The sequence below is a fragment of the Camelus bactrianus genome, chromosome X (genome assembly GCF_048773025.1).
Source record: "Camelus bactrianus isolate YW-2024 breed Bactrian camel chromosome X, ASM4877302v1, whole genome shotgun sequence".
NCBI lineage: Eukaryota > Metazoa > Chordata > Mammalia > Artiodactyla > Camelidae > Camelus > Camelus bactrianus.
Window position 1 is genome coordinate 117900843 of NC_133575.1, and position 21195 is coordinate 117922037.

Genomic DNA, 21195 nt, shown 5'->3' on the forward strand with positions numbered 1-21195 from the left:
CAAAGTGGCTGCATCATTTTCCATTTTCATCAGCAATATATGAGAGTTCCATTTGCTTTAGATCTTCACAAACACTTGATATTGACTGTGTTTTTACATTTTTGGCCATTCTAGTGGTTGGACAGCTGTGTCTCTGTGGTTTTATTTTGCATTTTCCTGATTAGTAATGACGTTGAGCATCTTTTTTATGGGTAATAGCCAGTTGGATTTCCTCTTTTATGGAATGCCTATCCAAATTTGTTTTTTTCTTTTTTGTGCCAAATTTGCTACTGGATAATCTTTTTTCTTATTGAGTCAAAGGAGTATATATTCTTGATATAAGTCTTTGTTGGCCTTTTGTGCTGCAAACAGCTCCCATTCTGTGCCTAATTTTTCATTCTTTTTTGTTATCATTTGATGAGCATAAACTTATAATTTTAATGTAATGAAATTTATCAAAAAATTCTTTATGGTTGGTACTTTTTGTATTTTGATATCAATTCTTTCTTTTCCTACCCTGAAGTTATTAAGATATTCTCTTATTTTTCCTAAGAGATTTATGGTTTTATGTTATGTTTAGACTTATTTATCCTTATTCCAATCATCACATTGTTTTAGTTACTATAGCATTAAAATAAGTCTCAGTATGTTATATAGCAATTCCTCCCATTGTGTTCTTCTTCAAGAGGGTCTTGGTTATTCTTGGCCCTTTACATTTTCTTAGTAACTTTAAAATCAGGCTTGTTGAGTTATATAAGAGAAAATACTTGCTGAGATATTCATTTGGGTTGTATTCAGTTAGAGGATAGTTTACATTTTCATAATATTGTATTTTTCAGTCTATGCACATGGTATATCTTGGCATTTACTTAGGTCTTCTTTAAAGTTTCCTAATAAATTTCCATATTTTTCCCATAGAGGTCTTGAAAAATCTTTGTTAAACTTATTTCTAGGTACCTGTTACTATTTTATTCCATTGTAACTGACATGTTCTTTTAATTTCATTTTCTACCTGTTTCCTGCTATTACATAGATATATAATTGATTCTGTATGTTGATTTTGAATTCTACAAAACTGTGAATCTTCCTGGTTAATTCTAATCATTTATTTGTAGATTTAAAAATTTTTTTCTATGTATACAACCATATCATTTGTACTAAAGGACAGTTCTAGTCCTTTCTTTTCAACCTTTATACCTTATATATATATTTTTTTATTGCTTGAGCGTTCAGCACAGTATTGAATAGAAGTGACAGTGAGGGGTGATGATTTGTTCCCAATCTCTAAAAGAAAGCTTTCAATGGATCAGCATTAAATACAATGCTTGCTGTACATTTTTGCAGATACTCTTTCTCAGGATAAGAATTTCTTTCTATTTTAATTTGCTAAAAGTTTAAAAATCATGCATGGATGCTGAATTTTAAGCAAACACCTCTTTTCATGTAATGAGAGAGTTATACGTTTTCTCTACTTTATCTTGTTCATGTGACAAATTACAGTGGTTTAAAAAGATGTTAAACTAACCTTATAATCCAGGGTTACACTTTGATGTATTTGTCTGTCTTTGTATCAGTACTACTCTTTATTAATTACTGTAGCTTTACAGTAAGTTTTGATATCTGGCAGTGACTGTCATTCCTTCTTCTTTAAGATTTCTCCCTATGCACTGCTTTAGCTACATATTACGTTTTGATACATCATATTTACATTTTTATTCAGTTTAAATATTTCTAATTCCCATTGTAATTTCTTCTTTGACAAATTATTTAGAAATGTGTTGCTTAATTTTCAGTTAACTTTCTAATTGATTAATGTTTAATTCATTAGAGAACATATTTTATATTTTTATATATTTTTAATCCATTAAAATTTCTTGTTTTGTAGCACAGCATATGGTCTACTTTATTAAATGTTTCATGTGAACTTGAAAAAATGTTGACTCTGCAGTGTTGGTGTGCTTTGTTAGTCATGTGCAAATCTTCTACAGTTGACCCTTGAACAATGAGGGGATTAATCTGAGTATAATTTAGAGTTGGCTCTCTGTACCCTCGGTTCCTTGGCATCCACAGATTCAAGCAACCACAGACTGTGTGATACTGTAGTATTTATTACTGAAAAATATCTGCATGTAAGTGGAACTTCACAGTTCAAACCTGTGTTGTTCAAGGGTCAACTGTATATCCTTATTGATGCTTGAGGCTGTTCTTTAAATAAGTTATCTCTAAATATGATTGTAAACTTATCTATTTCTCCATTTAATTCTGTCAAGTTTTGCTTTATGTATTTTAAAACTATATTGTTAGTTTTATACTAATTTAGGAATGTATGGCTGCCTATTGAATTGACTCTTTCATTATTGTAACATTTCCTCCTTATCTCTACAAACCTCTTGCTTTAAAGTCTTTTTCTACCTGAGTCCTTAGATTTTTAAGTGTGTCTCTTGTAAACAATATGTAGTTGGCATTAATTTTTAATCAAGTCTGACATTTTGATGTTTTAATTGGTATGTTTAATTCATCTACATTTACTTTTTAAAATATATTTGGGGTTAAGTCTATCTGATTTTTAAAAAATTGAAGTATAGTTATTTACAACATCATATTAGTTTCAAGTGTACAACATAGCAACTCAACATTTTTATAGATTATACTCCATTTAAAGTCACCACAAAATAATAGCTATATTTCCCTGTGCTGTTCCATCATCCCTGTAGCCTACCCACATCCTGCCTCTCTCCCCTTCCTCTTCCCACTGGTAAACACCAGACTGTTCTCTATACCTGTGAATCTGTTTCTGTTTTGCATATTCATTCATTTGTTTTACTTTTCAGAATTCTACATATAAGTCATAACATACACTATTTTTCGTTCTCTGTCACTAAGCATAATACCATCTAGGTCCATCCATATTACTGGAAATGGAAGAATTTCATTCTTTTTATGATTGAATAATATTCCATTGTGTGTGTGTGTGTATGTGTGTGTGTATGTGTATATATATATATCACATCTTTTTAATCCAATAGCCTGTTGATGGACAGTTAAGTTGCTTTCATATCTTGGCTGTTGTAAATAGTGCTGCTATGAACATTGGGGTGCATGTATCTCTTTGAATTAGTGTTTTCATTTTCTTTGGCTATATACCCAGGAGTAGAATAGACATTACCTCTTCAAATATTGCTTCTCCTCTTCTAGTCACTCTTCCCTTCTGAGATTTCAAATAAAAATAGGTTTGTCCTTCACACTCTATCCTCTATGTCTCTGTTTTGGTTATATGTTGCTGTATCACAAACTACCTCAAAACTTAGTGGCTTAAAACAGAAACCATTTTATTAAACTTGAGAATTCTGTTAAGTCAGGAATCCCAGCAGGGCTTGGCTAAGTAATAGTTTTGCTCTTCATGGTGTCTAATGTCACTCAGTGGCACCCAGTGGGCATCTGGGCTGGTATGGAGGGTCCAAAATGGCTTCATTCACATGTCTAGTGCCTTGGTGGAGAATGCTGGAAAGCTGGACTCGGTTGGGACTCTTGATCAGAGGGCCTATATGTCACGTTTCCAGTATGGCAGCACCAGGGTAGTCAGATTTCTTACATGGTGGCTGGATTTTTCCAGAGAAAGAATCCCAAGGGAACTAGATGTAAGTTGCATGATACTTTCTGACCTAGCCTCAGGAATCACATAGCATCACTTACACCACATCTACAGGTCACAAATTTCTGTTATATTCTATTGGTTTCAAATGAGTCATAATGCCAGCCCAGATCAAAAGGAGGGCAATTAGATTCTATCTTTTGAATAGGAGAGTGGCAAAGTCACATCGTACAAGAGCATATAAGACAGGATATATTGGCACATCCATCTTTGGAAAATACAGTTGGCTATGGTCTTTTATTATCTGTTTTCTATATTACATTAAGAAAATCTCTGCATGCTGCATTCTGTGTTATTTCTTTTTTTAATTTTTACTTTTTTATTGAGATATAGTCAGTTTACAATGTTGTGTATTTCTTTTAATTTATCTACTACTTCACCAATTCTTTCTTCATGATGCATAGGTGTTTTAATAACTGTATCTGATAATTCCTGGACCTGAAAATTGTATCTGGAAGATCTGTGAAAATAACCTGAGGCCTAGAATGTGAGTTTCTTCCACTATAGAGGTTTTATGTTTTCTTCTGTCAGATGTCTGCAGGCACTGCCAATCCAAGACTTCCTCAAATTATGATCAAGAATAGAGATTTCATGGACAACACAAATGACAGAAAACTGGGATGTAAGTTAATAAAGTGCAAGTTAACTAGTTTACCTGTCTTGAGGACGTAGCCCTTTGGGGACCTAGCTTAAAGTGGGCATGGTTTACATCTACTTTTACTTCCTTATCATCCCATCAAGTGTTATGTGAATGCTATTAATATGCTTATAACCTCCAAATTTATATCTTTAGCACAGACCTCTTTCTGGGATTCCAGATGCCTATCCAAGTGCCTGCTTGACATCTCAATTTGGATGTCTAATGGGCATCTCAAGTATATACAGAATTGACTGTTGAGTATTTTCTCCAATAAATTTGTTCTATATCAAGCCTTCCACATCTCATTAAATGTCACCATCATCCACCTGGTTGCTTAGGACAAAAATTAAAAATGTTCCCTGAGTCCTCTCTCACCATTCCCCCCATATTCAGTCTAACAATCTCTGCTCATCTTCAAATTATACTCAACACCCTTCCATTTCTTTAATTTTCACAACCATCACCGTGTTCTGAAAAACTGCCTTCTCTTATCTGCATGACTGCAATAACCTCTTAACTGGTCTCCCTGCCTCCATTTTTGCCCGTGGAAGCTGTGTCACACAATTCCATTTAATTGGTATTCCCTGGAGTTTGGACATACATGAGAGACCTGCCCTTGCCTCTATACATTCATCATTCACTAATTCAATCAACAGATATTTATTTGAGCATCTGTTATGTACTAGGCACTGTTCAAGGTTTGGGGGATGTGCCATTGAACAAAATCTTCAAATTTTGTGCTCTCAGTGAGCTTACCGTCTAGTTGGGGAAGATATATAATAAACAAATAAATGTATAATATTTCAGGTGGTAGTAAGTGCATTGAGAAAGAGTGGCAGGAGATATATATTCAGGCAAAGGCTCACAGATAAAATGAAATTTGAGCAACAACCTGAAGGAAGTAATAGAATTAATATTAGGATATTAGGGGAGAGAATTCTAAGCACAGAACAGAAAATGCAAAGGCCTAGAGATAGGGGCATACTTGTTCCATTTGAGGAAGATCAATGCGGCCAGTGTGGCTGGAGAAGTGTGAGCAGAAAACAATGTTAGGAAATAAGGGCCGCGAAGTTTCAGAGGGTCAAATATCACAGACTTGAAGGGCGTGATGAGAGCTTTGGAATTTACTCAGGGTGAGATGGGAATCCACTGGGGTATTTGAGACAGAGAACTGTAATCAAAATTATAATTTGACAAATTATTTTAACTGTGGTGTTGGGAAAACACTGCATGAAGGCAAGGCTGGAAGTCAGAAGGCTAGTTAGGAGGCTATTATGATAATTTGGGTGAGAACTGATGAGGAGTTAGACCAGGATGGTAGCCACTGAGGTGGAGAGAAGTAGTTGGATTGAGTGTGTGTTTATTGATTTTATTATTTTAAATAGCTTTTTGTTATTATAGAGGCAGTACATATGTATTATAGAAAATTTGAAAATACAGAGAAACAACATTTTAAAATTAAAAACATTACATTCACAGCATCTAGAGTAACATTTTATTATGTATTCTCTTGTTGTTTTGTAACCTGTTTTTTCCCTTGCCAACCATCTCCAACTTTCCATTTCGCTACATTTTCATCTTATCCAATACTTAGTCCATTATCAAAATCTGGTTATTTTTGAAGTGATAGACAACAAGATTCTTCAATGGATTAGATGTGGTCATGAGAGAGAAAGAGGAAAAGAGGAGTTAGGAATAACTTCAAGGTCTGGGGTCTGAGTAACTGAAAGGAAGGAAATGTCATTGACTTCCAATGGAAAAGGCTGGGCAAACAGCAGGCTCTGAGAAGGGGAGGGGCAGAAATTAAGAGTCTAATTGTGTACCTGTTAAGATAAGGAATTGATATGCAAATCTCAAGTTCAAGGGAGAGTACTAGGATGGAGGTATACAACTGGAAATTGTATGCATATAGATAGTATGTAAAACTATAAGAGTAAATTAGGTCATCACAAGGTTGAGTGTAAACAGAAAAGAGGAGGGTTAAGAGAGAACTATACCTAGGACACTCTAATTTTTAAAGGTTAGGGAGATGAAGAACCAGCAAAGTTGACAAAGGAAGATTGGCAGTGAATTTAGTAGAAAAATGTGGCATCAGAGAGACCAAGTGAGACCATGTATCAAGGGCGGGGTAATCAGGTATCAAATACAACTGAGAGTTAAACTAAGATGAGGAGTGAGAATTAGTAATGTAAACATCAGCAAGTGACCTTGAAAATGTAGTTTTCATGGAAAAATGGAGATAAAAGCCTCTTTGGAGTGGCTTAAAGAAAAAATGAGAGGAAAAGAAGCAAAAGCAGCAAGGAGGAAAAATGATCTTTAAATGTTTTCTGAAAATATAAGGGGATAAACAATAGCATGATTGATGCTGATGAGACTAACTCAGTGGAGAGGGAGAAACAGATGATGTAAGAGGGGAAAAGGGAATTGTTGAAGCAATGTTTTTTATGAGGGGAGAAAAGATGGGATCAAGTGGAAAACCTGAGTGGTTGGCCTTAGGAGCACAGAGAGTCCATTTACTGTCGTAAGCATGACGACACTATATAGGTACAGATGTCAATAAATGCGGTGCTGGAAGGCTGCTGAGCTTCATTGCACAGCATCAGCTAGGAGTAAGAAGGGTTGTTGGAGCTTTAATGAAAAAGCAGAAAATGTAAGCTACAGGTCTGGGAGAGTGGGAAAGACAGGGGAAATATTCTACTGCTGCTGTACAGCAATGAGAGCTCACTTGTGGCAGAAAACAGGCAGAAAGCAAGGTCAGAAATTGACAACGAGTAATGAAGAGGGCATCTACCCTTCCTGTAGGAACTATATTATCTGACCATTCATCTCTGCCACCTCATGTCCCTCCCCCCTACCCTACACTTCTTTACTGTACTCTATTCATGTTGGTCCTTTTTTATTCCTCAAAGATGCTAAACTTGCTTCATTCTCAGGGCTTTTGCATTTCTTGTTCCCTTTATCTGGCAACATCTACTCTCAGAGCTCTGTTAGCTGACCTCTTATCATTTAGGTCTCAACTCCACAAAGAGAATTTCTCTGACCAGCACAGGCAAATAACCATATTATTCGATTCTGCCTTCTGAGCAGCACCATCCCTTTATTTAGTCAACATTCCCTTATTTAGTTTTCTACTAGTTTATCATCTCTTGCCCATCCTGATAGAATATAAGCACCTACTTTACTGCTCTCCAGTGCCTATGAAATTGTCTGCTATATGGTTGGTGCTCAATAAATATTTGTTGACTGATTGACTCTCTTTATGTTTATCTTCCAAATTTCTCTGTACTTTCTCTTCCCTGTCCAACCTCCATCTGCTCCCCTAAGAATCAAATTCTCCCACTTTGCCCTCTGGATCCCCAGTACTATGGAAAACAACTTCCCCTGTATCCTCAGCCTCTTTACCACACACTTCACTTCTTCCTGATGCCTCTCTCAGGGCTTGCTCATGGGACTTATCCTGCAGCTCATAAGGCTGATAGGTGAGGCTGACTTTATTCCTGCTCCCCATTGTTGCTTCTTGACTCTGACTCCTCTACCCTTTTGTAAGCCCCACTTTTTTTTTCAGTTTCCTCTATTCTTCAATGACCTCTGGAGTCTCACTGCTGCAGACTCATGTCTTTCTTATTGTTTTAGTACGTGGTAAAGACAAAGGTGACAATAGTAGGACAAAGGAACAACCAGTGTAGCCATACCTGTTTCTCAGTGCATCGGGGGATGCACTCATCCCATAATCCCAGAGCCGCTCCACTGCAGCAATAAAATAGTGTCGTGTTCTCTTTTGAAAGCTGCGGGGGCCTTGATTTTCATCCTCATCATAAATGTCAAAATCTTCTCTCTTTGTTTCAATCAAGACAGTATCATCATAGTCAATCTTGTCTTCCTCTGGCTGAAAAGTAGTAAAGGTTATTTCCCTTTGATGGCGTTTCAAGACTAGTGGCTTTTGAGAGCACAACCTTCCAGTCCCTCCTTGCTTTACCCAGGTGGCTTCTCTTTGGGGATTATCTTGTCCTTCATTTATTGCTGCTGTTGAATGTTTGTTTTCAAAAGGGTCCAGGGGAAAAATTGTGTCTTTTATCTTTAAAGCTGTGCTTTTTTCTGATTTCTCTAGGGACTTCCACTCTTCTTTTGGTACCAGAGTAGTATATTGTTTATCCCAAGCAAGGGAGCCCAGCAGCTTGGAGGGAGTCTTTTCAGAGCTTTCTGTTGCCCATTTCAGAAAGGGCATTTTTCTGGGTTTATTTACTTTATCCAATTTAACAAGTCCCTGTGTTTTCTTAAGGAAGATCTCTTCCCTAAGTTCCGGGTGGGCAGGAGAATCATTGCTAGTTTTCGTAGGGAAAAAGTCTTCCTCATGAACTTTAATTTTAGGAAGAAATTCAGCTTTGCCAGATGCTCTAGACAAGGCTGGTTTCAAAACAATAGTGCTGTCAAATTTCTTGTACAGGAGTGGGTTTGTGATGTTTTTCCATAGGGTACTGATTTTTCCTTGACCTCTGATCATTTCCAACATTAGGAAGGCTAAAGAATGGTTATTTCTTTTGGCTTCTTGTAAGAAGTGACTGCTTTTGTGGACCCCAGAACTCCTTTTCCCAAAGGTATAACTACAGGCTGATGCTAGATGAGACAAGTTGTATTGGGATGGGATCTTGATCAGATCTGTAGGTCTAATTGATGGAAATGCTGATACCTTTGCAATGGGGAATGCGGAGCCATTTGTTTGAATGATGCCATGACAATCTGATAAGAAGGGCTGAGTAATGGCCCTTGTCTCCTTCTTGTTGTCTTCTACCTGGGTCAAATATTTCATGTTTTTGGGCCACTGAGTTGAGCGGTCATTCAGAATTACCCCTCTTTCAATCTTTATTTCTTCCAGTGGGAGTCTGAATTGTTTCAAATCCCGCTTACCACGTTGAGCGATAACATTCCACTGACTTGGATTTGGAGAGATACTTGTGGTGCTTGGATACTTCTCTACCATTTTCTTTGTTTGATTTTCCAAGTCTTCCAAGGTTGCTTCCTCCCTTATTATTGAGAAATGGGCCATGTGAATCCCTGATCTTTTTGCTGAATCATTTAATAACTTGGTGTCTTGAAGTACTGAAGTGTATCTCCCCTCCTCTAAACTTTTGCTTAGTACAAAAAGGTTCTTCAGAAAGTTCTTAGTTTCACTCACTGGAGACACCTGAGGCAAAAGTACATTATCTTGGATTAATTTTTCTTTCCTTTCTATCTCTTCCTGAGATATTTTTTCTTGATTGTGTGTATCATTTTCTTGGACATTAGCCACATTAGTAAGAAGTATGCTTTTGCCGTTTGGATGTTCTGCATCTAGTGGCACAGGGTGGACCATTTCCATATTTTTTGATGGAATAGTTTTATTTGACACATAATTTAGTCCCAAAGCTGTAGTATTTTTGTCCATAGATGTTTCATCATGAATTAAAGAATTCACTTCTTGAAACTCAGTATTACTTTCTAATATAACACCTTCCCGGACTGATGTGCTATTGTCAATTAATAATGTCGGGTCATCAATGTGAATCTTTCTGTTAGTTGTTGAGTTAATTGATGCCTTGTTTGTCTTTACCAAAGAGATATTAACTTTAAATAAAGCATCATCTTTGGTCAATGAAGCAGGTCCACGAACTCTTTCCTCTTTAACTAACCTATCACTCTCCATTGATAATACGTTTTCTCCCAGTGAACTTTCTTGACTATTCATTAAAGCTGCTTTTGACAACTTGGAATCATTATCTTCTTCACTGAAGGCCAAAGTTACCCCAGACCCAACAAAGTGAGATGAATTTTTACCAAATACAATGGTGCCTAATTGACTACTAAAACGAACTGGTGTATTTGGGGGTTTTAAGGAAGCTGTCTTTTCAGTATCTGTCAAGAACTTGCCTGATGGAATTGTTGGTGAAGTCATTAAATTTTTTGATGAACTAGAAATGTTAAAATCAAGTTTCTTCAACTCTGCTGTTACGGTTGTCCCTAAATTCTCATTTAATGATAGTTCTGGCTCAGAAGTAAATACTCTTTCCCCACTGTGATGGAGCTTTAGGATGAGATGTGCCACTTCAGATGGGCCCTTATTTCTTTCTATTGCTCCAGGTAAATGATTATCAGTCCCATTTCTGGCTTCTTGGAGATCAGATAAGGATAATCCATGTGGAGTAGGATTCTGTCCCAAGAGCATCAATAAATCACTAGAGACCTGTGTTCTCTCTCCAGATTGAGGGTCAATCTCCTCTATGTCATTTTCTGGAGTTGTGGTGGCTTTCAATTGCTTTTGCCTAGTGCTAGGGTGCCTTGAATTCTGGGAGAAGCTTCTGGGTTCAATGACATTGTTTTCATTCAATAAGAAGGTTGGAATATCTTCATATGTGTTGTCATAATAATCACCAGTGTTCCTGTCACAACTGTCAACCTTCAATAAGGCTGTCATGCCTCTGTTCCGAAAGTCTGAGTTGTGGCACCCCAGAACCCACAGACCTGGAGATGAGGAAGAATAAGACTCTGGTTACTCAATACCTAGGTTGTAAGCAAGATCTGTGTTAGACGTTCTCTTCTATTCCCAGATAAATGAAAAAATTTCTAGTCAGTACCATCATATTGCAGGTTGTTAGGTTAAATCCCTGACACATGTAACAACACTCAAACAATGGCAGTAAAAGTGGTTTTTGCATTGCTGCTGTTGTGATATATGTTTGTGACCACAAGAAAAGGCTGTGATTCAAAACGAATATATTGGCATAAAACAGAGAAATGTAATTAACATACACAATAATGAAGAGTCTTAATAGTCACACAGAACACTTTGATGATGACGATGACTTAATCTGGAAACTTTATATAGGCTAGTTGTTATTGCTGTATAACACAGTGGTGCAGGTTCTACCATAAGCTTGCCTGTGTTCAAATCATAGTTCTACGAGTTACCAGCTGTGTGACTTTAAGCAAGTCAGTTGAGCTTTCTGAGCTCTAATTTTCTAATTTGTAAATGAGGCTAACAGTATCTAATAATGCATTCAAATCACATAACACAATGCCTAACCTCCATTGTGGCCAATTTGTAGGATAAGTAAGGATACAAATAATATAAAATCCCACCATAATGCAAGTGAAATATTTCTACTATGAACAGGATTACCTGAGTGAAGGAATCTCATGGTGGTAAAGTAGATGCATAAGCTAAGTGAAAAAAATATACCTACCCATCAGCTACCTCAACAGCCTCATAAACTCACACAGTATTTGCAAGCAAAATTTTAACTGAATACCCTGTATTTTATGTGCAGCCAAATAATCAATGAAATGGGAAATGAGAATAAAGAAATTTTCTAATATACAAGGATTCAAAAAATCTACCTCTAGTGCAGCCATTCTCAGGAAGTGACTAGAGGATGTTTTCTACCAAAATAAAGGAGTACATTACAAAATAGGAAGACAAGGAGTATAAGAACCCAATTTCATGATATTTGAAGCATATTTTTGATGGTATAAACCCACGTTGGCTCAGCGTAGTCCAGGACTGAGCTGGAATGAGTAATTTAAATCCAGTTTTTGACTCTAAAATTCCACTGTTATAGCTTAAATAAAACAAATACTTCCTTTTCCTGAGGAAGACAGTAACTGGGTGAGAAAAGGAAAAATGAAAATCCCATGAACAGATTTGGAGTGGCATCTGCCATACTCTGAGGAGGGCCTGGGATTGGGAATAGTGATCAAGAGGAACCTTAGTTATATCTGTACTAGTTGAATTTTTGTAATGAGAACATCTTTTTGTATTATGTGTGAATAAAAATAAATTTTAAAATTATACTAATTAATTAATAAATCTCAATCCAAGAGCTTAAAGAAGACTTGATTCTTTGATGAAACTCAATAAAATAAAAACCAAATAAAAATTAGAAATTCCACATATATACAGTTGAAATAAGAAAGGAGACATTATCACAGATGCAAAGAAAATTAAATTATAATTCCCTTGGAGACACTTCAGCTGCCAGTCTCCTACTCCAACTTGTGACACAGACATAAGATGACTTGGCCAGTGCTACAAATATACAGATCAGTCTCTGGCCTCAGTGATATAACCAGGGCTTTCAGTGAACCAATTAATCTTTAGGCTGTTATTCAATCCTGGAACCAGTTTTTATTGAGGTATAGTTGCTGTACAATAGTATACAAGTTACAGGTGTACAATGTGGTGATTCACAATGTTTAAAGGTTATACTCCACTTACAGTTATTATAAAATACTGGCTATATTCCCTGTGTTGTGCACTATGTACTTGTAGCTTATTTATTTTATACCTAATAGTTTGTACCTCTTGCTCCTCTACCTCTAACTTGTCCCTCCCCCTTCCCTCTCCCCACTGGTAGCCACTTGTTTGTTCTCTATATATGTGAATCTGTTTTAGTTTTGTTATAGTCATTTATTAATTTTTGTAGATTCCACATATAGGTCATATCATATAGTATTTATCTTTCACTTTTTATGACTGAGTACTATTCCACACCACTTTTTGTTTATCTATTCATCTGTTGTTGGACACTTAGGTTGTTTCCATACCTTGGCTATTGTAAATAATGCTGCTGTGAACATTAGGATGTACATATGTATCTTTTCAAATTAGAGTTATCATTTTTTTTCAGGCAAATACCCAGTAGTGGAACTGCTGGGTCATATAGTAGTTCTATTTTTAGTTTTTTGAGAAAGCTCCATACTGTTTTCCACAGTGGCTGCACCAATTTATATTCCCACCAACAGTGTAGGAGGGGTCCCTTTTACCCATATCCTTGCAAAAATTTGTTATTTGTGCTCTTTTCGATAATGGCCATTCTGGCAGGTGTTAGGTGATATCTCATTGTGGTTTTGATTTGCATTTCTCTGATGATTAAACTGTTGAGCATCTTTTCATGTGCCTGTTGGCTATCTGTGTGTATTTGGAAAAATATCTATTCAGGTCTTTGCCCATTTTTTAATTGAGTTGCCTGTTTGTTGTTGTTGTTGTTGTATGAGCTGTTTATATATTTTGAATATTAACCCCTTGTTGGTCATATCATTTGCAAGTATTTTCTCCCATTCAGCAGGTTGTCTTTTTTGTCAATGGTTTCCTTTGTTGTTCAAAAGCCTTTAAGTTTAATTAGGTTCCGTTTGTTTATTTCTGCTTTTATTTCCTTTGCTTTAGGAGACAGATTCAAAAAAATATTGCTGTAATTTATGTCAAAGAGTGTCTGCCTATGTTTGCCTCTAAGGAGTTTTATAGTATTTGGTCTTATATTTATGTCTTTAATCCATTTTGACTTTATTTTTGTATGTGATGTTAGAAAATGATCTATTTCCATTCTTTTTACATGAAGCTGTCCAGTGTTTCAGCACCACTTATTGAAGAGACTGTCTTTTCTCCATTGTATTTTCTTGCCTCCTTTGTCATAGATTAATTGACCATAAGTGCATTAGTTTATTTCTGAGCTCCCTAGTCTGTTCCATTGATCTATATGTCTGTTTTTGCACCAGTATCATACACTTTTGATTACTGTAGCTCTGTAGTATTGTCTGAAGTCAGGGAGCCTGATTCCTCCAGCTCTGTTCTTCTTTCTCAAGATTGTTTTGGCTATTTGGGGTCCTTTGTGTTTCCATAAGAATTTTTAAGTTATTTATTCTAGTTCTGTGAAAAATGCAATTGGTATTTTGATAGGGATTGCATTGAATCTGTAGATTGCCTTGAACAGTGTGGTCATTTTAACAATACTAATTCTTCCAATCCATGAATACAGTATATCTTTCCATCTGTTTTTGTGTCATTTTCCATCTCTTTCATCAGTGTCTTATAATTTTCTGAGTACAGGTCTTTTACCTCCTAAGGTAGGTTTGTTCCTAGGTATTTTATTCTTTTTGATGCAATTGTAAACGGGATTGTTTCCTTAGTTTCTCTTTCTGATAGTTTGTTGTTAGTGTACAGAAATGCAACAGATTTTCTGTATATTAATTCTGTACCTTGCAACTTTATCAAATTCACTGATGAGGTCTAGTAGTTTTTTGCTGGTGTCTTTAGGATTTTTTATGTATAGTATCATGTCATCTGCATACAGTTACAGTTTTACTTCTTCTTTTCCAATTTGGATTCCTTTTATTTCCTTTTCTTCTCAGACTGCTGTAGCTAGGATTTCCAAAACTATGTTGAATAAAAGTGGCGAGAGTGGGCATCCTTGTCTTGTTCTTAATCTTAGAATGCTTTCAGCTTTTCACCATTGAGTATGATGTTAACTGTGGGTTTGTCATAAATGGCCTTTATTATGTTGAGATATGTTCCATCTGTGCCCACTTTCTGGAGAGTTTCTGTCATAAATGGGTGTTGGATTTTATCAAAAGCTTTGTTGCATCTATTGAGATAATCATGTGGTTTTTCTTCTTCAACTTGTCAATGTGTTGTACCACATTAATTGATTTGAGGATATTGAAAAACCTTTGCATCCCAAAGATAAATCTCATTTTATCATGGTGTATGATCCTTTTAATGTCTTGTGGGATTTTATTTGGTAATATGTTGTTCAGGATTTTTGCATCTATGTTCATCAGTGTTATTGGCTTATAATTTTCTTTTTTGTTATATTTTTGTCTGGTTTCAGTATCACGGTGATGCTGGCTTCTTAGGATAAGTTTGGAAGCATCCCTTCCTCTAAAATTTTTTGGATTAGTTTGGGAAGGATAGGTTCTAACTCTTCTCTAAATGCTTAGTAGAATTCACCTGTGAAGTCAGCTGGTACTAGACTTTCATTTGTTGGGAGTTTTTAACTTATTGATTTAATTTCATTACTAGTGACTGGTATGTTCATATTTTCTATTTTATCCTGGTTTAGTCTTGGGAGATTGTACATTTCTAAAAATTTTTCCATTTCTTCTAGTTGTCCATTTTATTGGCATATGGTTGTTTGTAGTAGTCTCTTATGCTCCTTTGTATTTCTTTGGTGTTGGTAGTAACTTCTCTTTTCTCATTTCTGATTTTATTGTTTTGGACCTTCTCTCCCTCCCTTTTTTTTTGATGAATTTGGCTAAAGGTTTATCAATTTTGTTTCTCTTTTTGAAGAACTAGATTTTGATTTCTTTGATCTTTTCTACTGATTTTTAAAATCTTTATTTCTGCTCTGATCTTTATGATTTCCTTCCTTCTACTGACTTTGGGCTTTGTTCTTCTTTCTCTAGTTCCATTAGGTGGTAGGTTGGTTTGTTTATTTGAGTATTTTCTTGTCTCCTGAGGAAGCTTGTATCACTATAAATGTCCCTCTTAGAAGTGGTTTTGCTGTGTCCCATAGATTTTTTATCATTGTGTTTTCATTTTAGAGAAGTTTCTTTAACATTTGTTGGAAATCTAGTTTGGTGGTGCTGAATTCTTTCAGTTTTTACTTGTTTGTAAAGCTTTTGATTTCATCATCAAATCTGAATGAGAGTCTTGTAGGACAGAGTATTCCTGGTCGTAGGTTCTTCCCTTCCATTGCTTTAAATATATCGTGCCACTCTTTTCTGGCCTAGCACTTCTGTTGAAAAGTGAGTTGATAACTTTATGGGACTTCCCTTGTATGTTATTTGTTGCTTTTCCCTTGTTGCTTTTTAATACTGTATCTTTAATTTTTGCTATTTTAATTACAATGTATCATGATTCCTCTTTGGGATACTCCTGTATGGGACTCTCTGCACTTCCTGGACTTGGGTGACTGTTTGCTTTCCCAAGTTAGAGAAGTTTTCAGCTAATATATCTTAAATTATGTCCTCAGCCGCTTTCTACCTCTCCTCCTTCTGGGATCCTTATAATGTGAATATTAGTGGGCTTGATGTTGTCCTAGAGGTCTCTTAAATTGTCCTCATTTCTTTTCATTCTTTTTTTCTGTTTACCATCAGTGATTTTCACTACTCTGTCTTCCAGCTCACTGATCCATTCTTCTGAATTATTTAGTCTACTGTTGAGTCCTTCTAGTGTATTTTTTCATTTCCATTATTGTATTCTTCATCTCTGTTTGGTTTTTCTTTATATTTTCTAACCCTTTGTTAAAAACTTCTAACTTCTCTCTGTGTGCATCCATTCTTCTTCTGAGTTCTTTCATCATGTTTACGATCATTGCCCTGAATTCTTCCTTAGGTAGATTGGCTATCTCCACTTCACTTGGTTCTTCTTCTGGAGTTTTATCTTGTTCCTCTGTCTGGAACATATTCCTCTGTCACCTCATTTTGTCTCAGTTGCTGTTTATATTTTTATGTATGTGGTTGGTTAGTTACATTTCTCCCCTTGGAGAAGTGGCCCTTTGTAGGAGATGATTCATGTATCCCAGCAGTGAAGTCTCCTCTCATCACCAGAGCTATGTGCTCTAGGGGTTTGCCTTAAGAGAGCTGCATGGGTCTTTCTGTTGTGGTGGGCTGGCTAAGTGGGCAATCTGGTAGGCTTGGCTGACCCCTGGTCTGGTTGGTTGCCATGTCCTGCCTTGTGTAGAGGCTGCCAGCTGCTGGTTGGTGGGACTGGGTGATGAGGCGTACGACTGTGGAACTCCAGGGGTCTCAGAGCTAGTGCTGGGTTACTGGTTGGCAGAGTCAGGGTCCAGGAAACCCTTGGGCTCTTGCCCTCAGCTAGTGGGTAAAGCCAGGTCCTGAGGCAAGTGCTGGCTTACTGGCAGGCAGAACCTATCCTTGGGGTCCAGTTGCAGAGCTCAGGGGTCTCAGAACAGGTGTCAGATTGCTGGTAGGTGGGGCCAGTTCCTGACCAATTTGGCTGTGGGGCCTGGGGTGTCTTTTAGCTTGTGTTGGTTGGCTTGCTTGTGGGAGAGGCTTAGGCCCTGCTGGTCCCTGGCAGAGTCTGGCCTGCTGGTGGGTGGGCTGGGTCTGCATGTTGCAGGGCTGTGGTTTTCTTGTGGTTGGTGTCTGCCTACTGGTGGGTGAGGCTGGTCCCAAGCTTAGAGCAGGCTCCCTATTGGGTGGCGCCAAGGCCCAGGGGACTATGGGGATGATTTCTGCCCCTGGGTGAGTAGAGCTGGGACCCAGAGTCTCTGGCTGGAAGGCCCTGGGGTCTCAAGTGTAGTGCCTGTACACTGGTTTGTGGGGCATGTCCTTGATCGCCTGGTGGGCAGGGCCATGTCCAAGGGCAACTGTAGCCTCAGGGGTTCTTAAGGCAGCCTGTCTGATGGTGGGTAGGGCTCTGTCTGTACCCAGTTAGTTGCTTGGGCTGAGTTGTCCCAGAATTTGTGCCTATGGACCATTGGGCCAGGGCTGGACTGAGTCTTGGGGCTAATAAGCTAGAGAGAGGATTCCAAAATGGTGCTTTCCAGCACCACTGTCCATGTGCTAGAAGGAGTGCCAAAAATTAGCTGCCACCAGTGTCTATGTCCCCAGGGTGAGCTGCACTGGCCTCCTGCCTACCTTGTAGACTCTCTAGATCAGCAGGTGGATCTGACCCAGGCTCCTGTCAAATTACTGCTTCTTCCCTGTGTCTCAGAGTGGATGAGATTTTGTGTGCACCCTTTAAGAGTGAAGTCTCTATTTCCCTCAGCTCTCTGGGACTCCCAAAAGTAAGTCCTGCTGGCCTATAAAGCCAAATATTCTGGAAGCTCATATTCCTGGTGCAGGACACCCAGGCTGGGAAGACTGACATGGGGCTCAGAACTCTCACTCCTTTGGATAGTCTCTGCAGTTGTAATTATTCTCCCATTTCTGGGTCGCCCAGCTGAGTCTATGGGTCTTGACTGTATCACGACTCTGCTCCTACGCATCTCATTTGGTTCCTTCTTTATATCTCTAGTTGTAGAACATCTTTTCTGGTAGGTTCTGATCTTTTTCATTTATGGTTGTTCTACACATAGTTATGATTTTGGTGTGCCCATGAGAGGAGGTGAGCTCAGGGCCTTTGTACTCCATCATCTTGTGCTGTCTCCTATATCATATTTTTTAATCCATTCATCCTTTAATGGACATTTAGGTTGTTTCCACAGCTTAGCTACTGTGAATAAAGCTGCAAAAACATGGGAGTATAGATATCTCTTCAAGATCCTGACAGCCACGTTCGTCCTGAAGGCTTCAGAGTGGTTTTTAGGGTATGTGTCTTAAAGGAGATTATTATGACCTTCCCAAAGGCTTCTAGCTGGTATTTATCCAACAATACCAATGTTCACAAGGCACGTAGAAGTATATTTAGAGCCTACATGTTAATTGCATATATAAAAGTATATTTGCCACTATAATTCAGTAAACACACTTAAAATTTTGGCCCACAGTAAGTAAAGGAACATTTTAGAGCAAAGATTTTTAAGTTAAATACTTGATGTGGTGCTATCATTAAAATGCCTTGCAATTACCAAAATCACTTGAATCATTTAGTATTGACACAAATATGATCTAGAGGGCAAAAGACCATATGAATGTCTCATGAAGCAATCACAGCTGTTAGTAAAAGAATAATATAAATAACTAACCTGGGTTTTCCATTGACATGAAGACAGTTTCTCCTGAGAAGGGGAATAGGGTAAGTGTATCTTCATAGACCATTTTATGTTTGAAGGTATATCCAGAGAAGAAGACAGAGAGGAAGTCAGTCTGTGCCCCAACACTTAGAATGTACCAGTATGCCACCTCATGCAAACAAACTGACAACTGCAAGCTATCAAAAACATAGCCATTGATGCCTGCAAAAGAAATGGAGAATAAAAGTTTTTTAGCAGTATCTGGATTTATTATTTTGGATTGTCATGATATGATTAGAAATGATTATATGTTATGTCTGTTACCTTATTCCCAAGAAGAGATAACATTATACCTTCCAAAAACATAAATTATTAATACTTGATCAGCTAAGATCTAATCTCAAAGTGAAGAGAGTCATAAACCATCATGGTTATGATGGATTTAGATGCTATATGTTGGGGGGCAGTTTGATGAAGAGCTGGGCATTTGCATGGCCTCAAAATATCTCCCTACAAATTCCTGATTAGTTGCAAGGAGAAAAATGACAACTACACAGAGGAAAAAAACAGAAAAACTAAACTTGATCTGGTGATCAAAATTAGTATCTGCTCATGTTCCAAATTCAAGGAAACAGATTTCAAAGAAGTAGGACAACTAGATCCAGCTACAAAAGACAGCATTGATGGATACAACTGAAATATTGGCTGCCAGGTAGATAAATGTATTGTGTCAATGTATTACATAATGCATCAATGTTGAATTTTCTGAATTTCACAACTCTTTAGTTATGTAAGAGAATATCATTATTCATTGGAAATACACAATGAAGTATTAAGAGTTAAAGGGGCTAATAATTTCTACAACCTATTCCCAAATGGAAAATAAGTAATAAAAATAGATACATAAGGGAAAGAGAAATAAAGCAAACACAGCAAAATGTTAAAAATGAGTGAACCTGGATAAAGGGTATATGGGAGTTCTCTACTATCCTTGCAGCCTTTCTGTAAAATTTCAAGACAGTATGATACCTTCTAATCACAGACATGTACAGGTATCTCACTGTGGTTTTAATATGCATTTCCTTAATGATTAATCATATTGACCATTTTTTTCATGTACTTATTTCCCTTCCATATATCTTCTGTGGTAATGTGTCAGTTCAAATCGTTTGCCCAGTTTTAGAGGTTGGCTTGTTTTCTCACCATTGAGTCTGAGATTTTAGATACGGATATGTGATTTGCAAATATTTCCTACCAATCTGTGGCTTGTCTTTTCATTCTCCTTAGCAATATCTTTTTTAGAGGAAAAGCTTTTAATTTTGATGAAATCCAATTTATCAAGTTTTTCATTCTATGAATTTTGATTTTGGCATCGTCTATCAGAACACTTTGCCTAGCTCCAAGTCATGAAAAATTTCCTCTACATTTTCTGTGAGACATTTTGACTTAATCTGTAAGTGTGAGATTTAGGTCGAGGTTCATCTTTTTTATATGGATGATCAATTGTTCCAATGCTATTGCATTTCTATCCTCATCAAAAATCAGTGAATCATGTATGTATGTGTCTGTTTCTGCAGTATGTATTCTAAGTCATTCATCTTTGTCAATACAATGCTATCTTGGTTACTGTAGCTTTATAGTAAGTCTTAAAATCAGGTAATAGGAGCCCCCCAACTTAATTTTTCTTTTTCAAAGTTGTCTTGGCTATTCTAGTTCCTTTTCCTCTCCATATAAATTTTATAATATACTTTTCCCTACCAACAAAAAATCGTGCTGAGATTTTAATAATGCATTAAATATATGGATGATTTTGGGAATAGCTGACATCTTTATGAGTCATCCAATCTGTGAACGTTGTATGTGTCTCACTTTTTTAGATGTTTTAAAATGTCTTTCATCAGTGTTTTGTAATTTTCAGTGTACAGGTCCTGCACATGTTTTGTTACATTTATTTCAGTTTTGAGCTATTATAAATGGTATTATTTTTGTAATTTAGATTTCCAACAGTTTTCTGTTGTTACATGGAAATATGAATGACTTTCGCAGGTTGACTTTGCATTCTGCAATCAGACTAAACTCACTTATTAGTTCTAGGAGCTTTTTTGTGTAGTTTGTGAGTTTTTTTATGTAGATAATCGTGTCATATTCGGTTTTATTTCTTCCAATCTGCATGCTTTTAATTCTTTCTAGTCTCCTTCCTTAATTTACCTTTTCAACATTCTCAGATGGCTGCTCCATACATTAAGGTAAAATCCTTAACTATCCTACAGAATGCAAGTAAGAATGGTTGCAGTTTGTAGGATAGACAGAGTGACACGTGCTTATTCTGTCTTAGCCAGAACCAGGGCTCCAGAAGGCACATACTTTTAATTTCAGTGGTTTCAATCAGATTGGTTTCAAAAAGACTTCTAGTTATCCGCTAGCATTGTATGACAACACTCTTTTACTCACAAGCCCACTAGTACTGTCTTATAATT

General features: G+C 36.9%; 1 protein-coding gene across 4 annotated transcripts in view; it reads right to left on the reverse strand.

Moving 5' to 3' along the window:
* F8 (coagulation factor VIII) overlaps positions 1 to 21195 on the reverse strand; it is a 99741-nt gene that overhangs the window by 36139 nt on the left and 42407 nt on the right. For all 4 annotated transcript variants that reach the window (XM_074359553.1, XM_010967088.3, XM_074359554.1 and 1 more), the window contains 2 exons: positions 18731 to 18940; positions 7964 to 10766 (listed from right to left, as the gene is read on the reverse strand). In XM_074359553.1, coding sequence (XP_074215654.1) covers positions 7964 to 10766; positions 18731 to 18940 — 3013 coding nt within the window. The remainder of the gene's footprint in view (positions 1 to 7963; positions 10767 to 18730; positions 18941 to 21195) is intronic.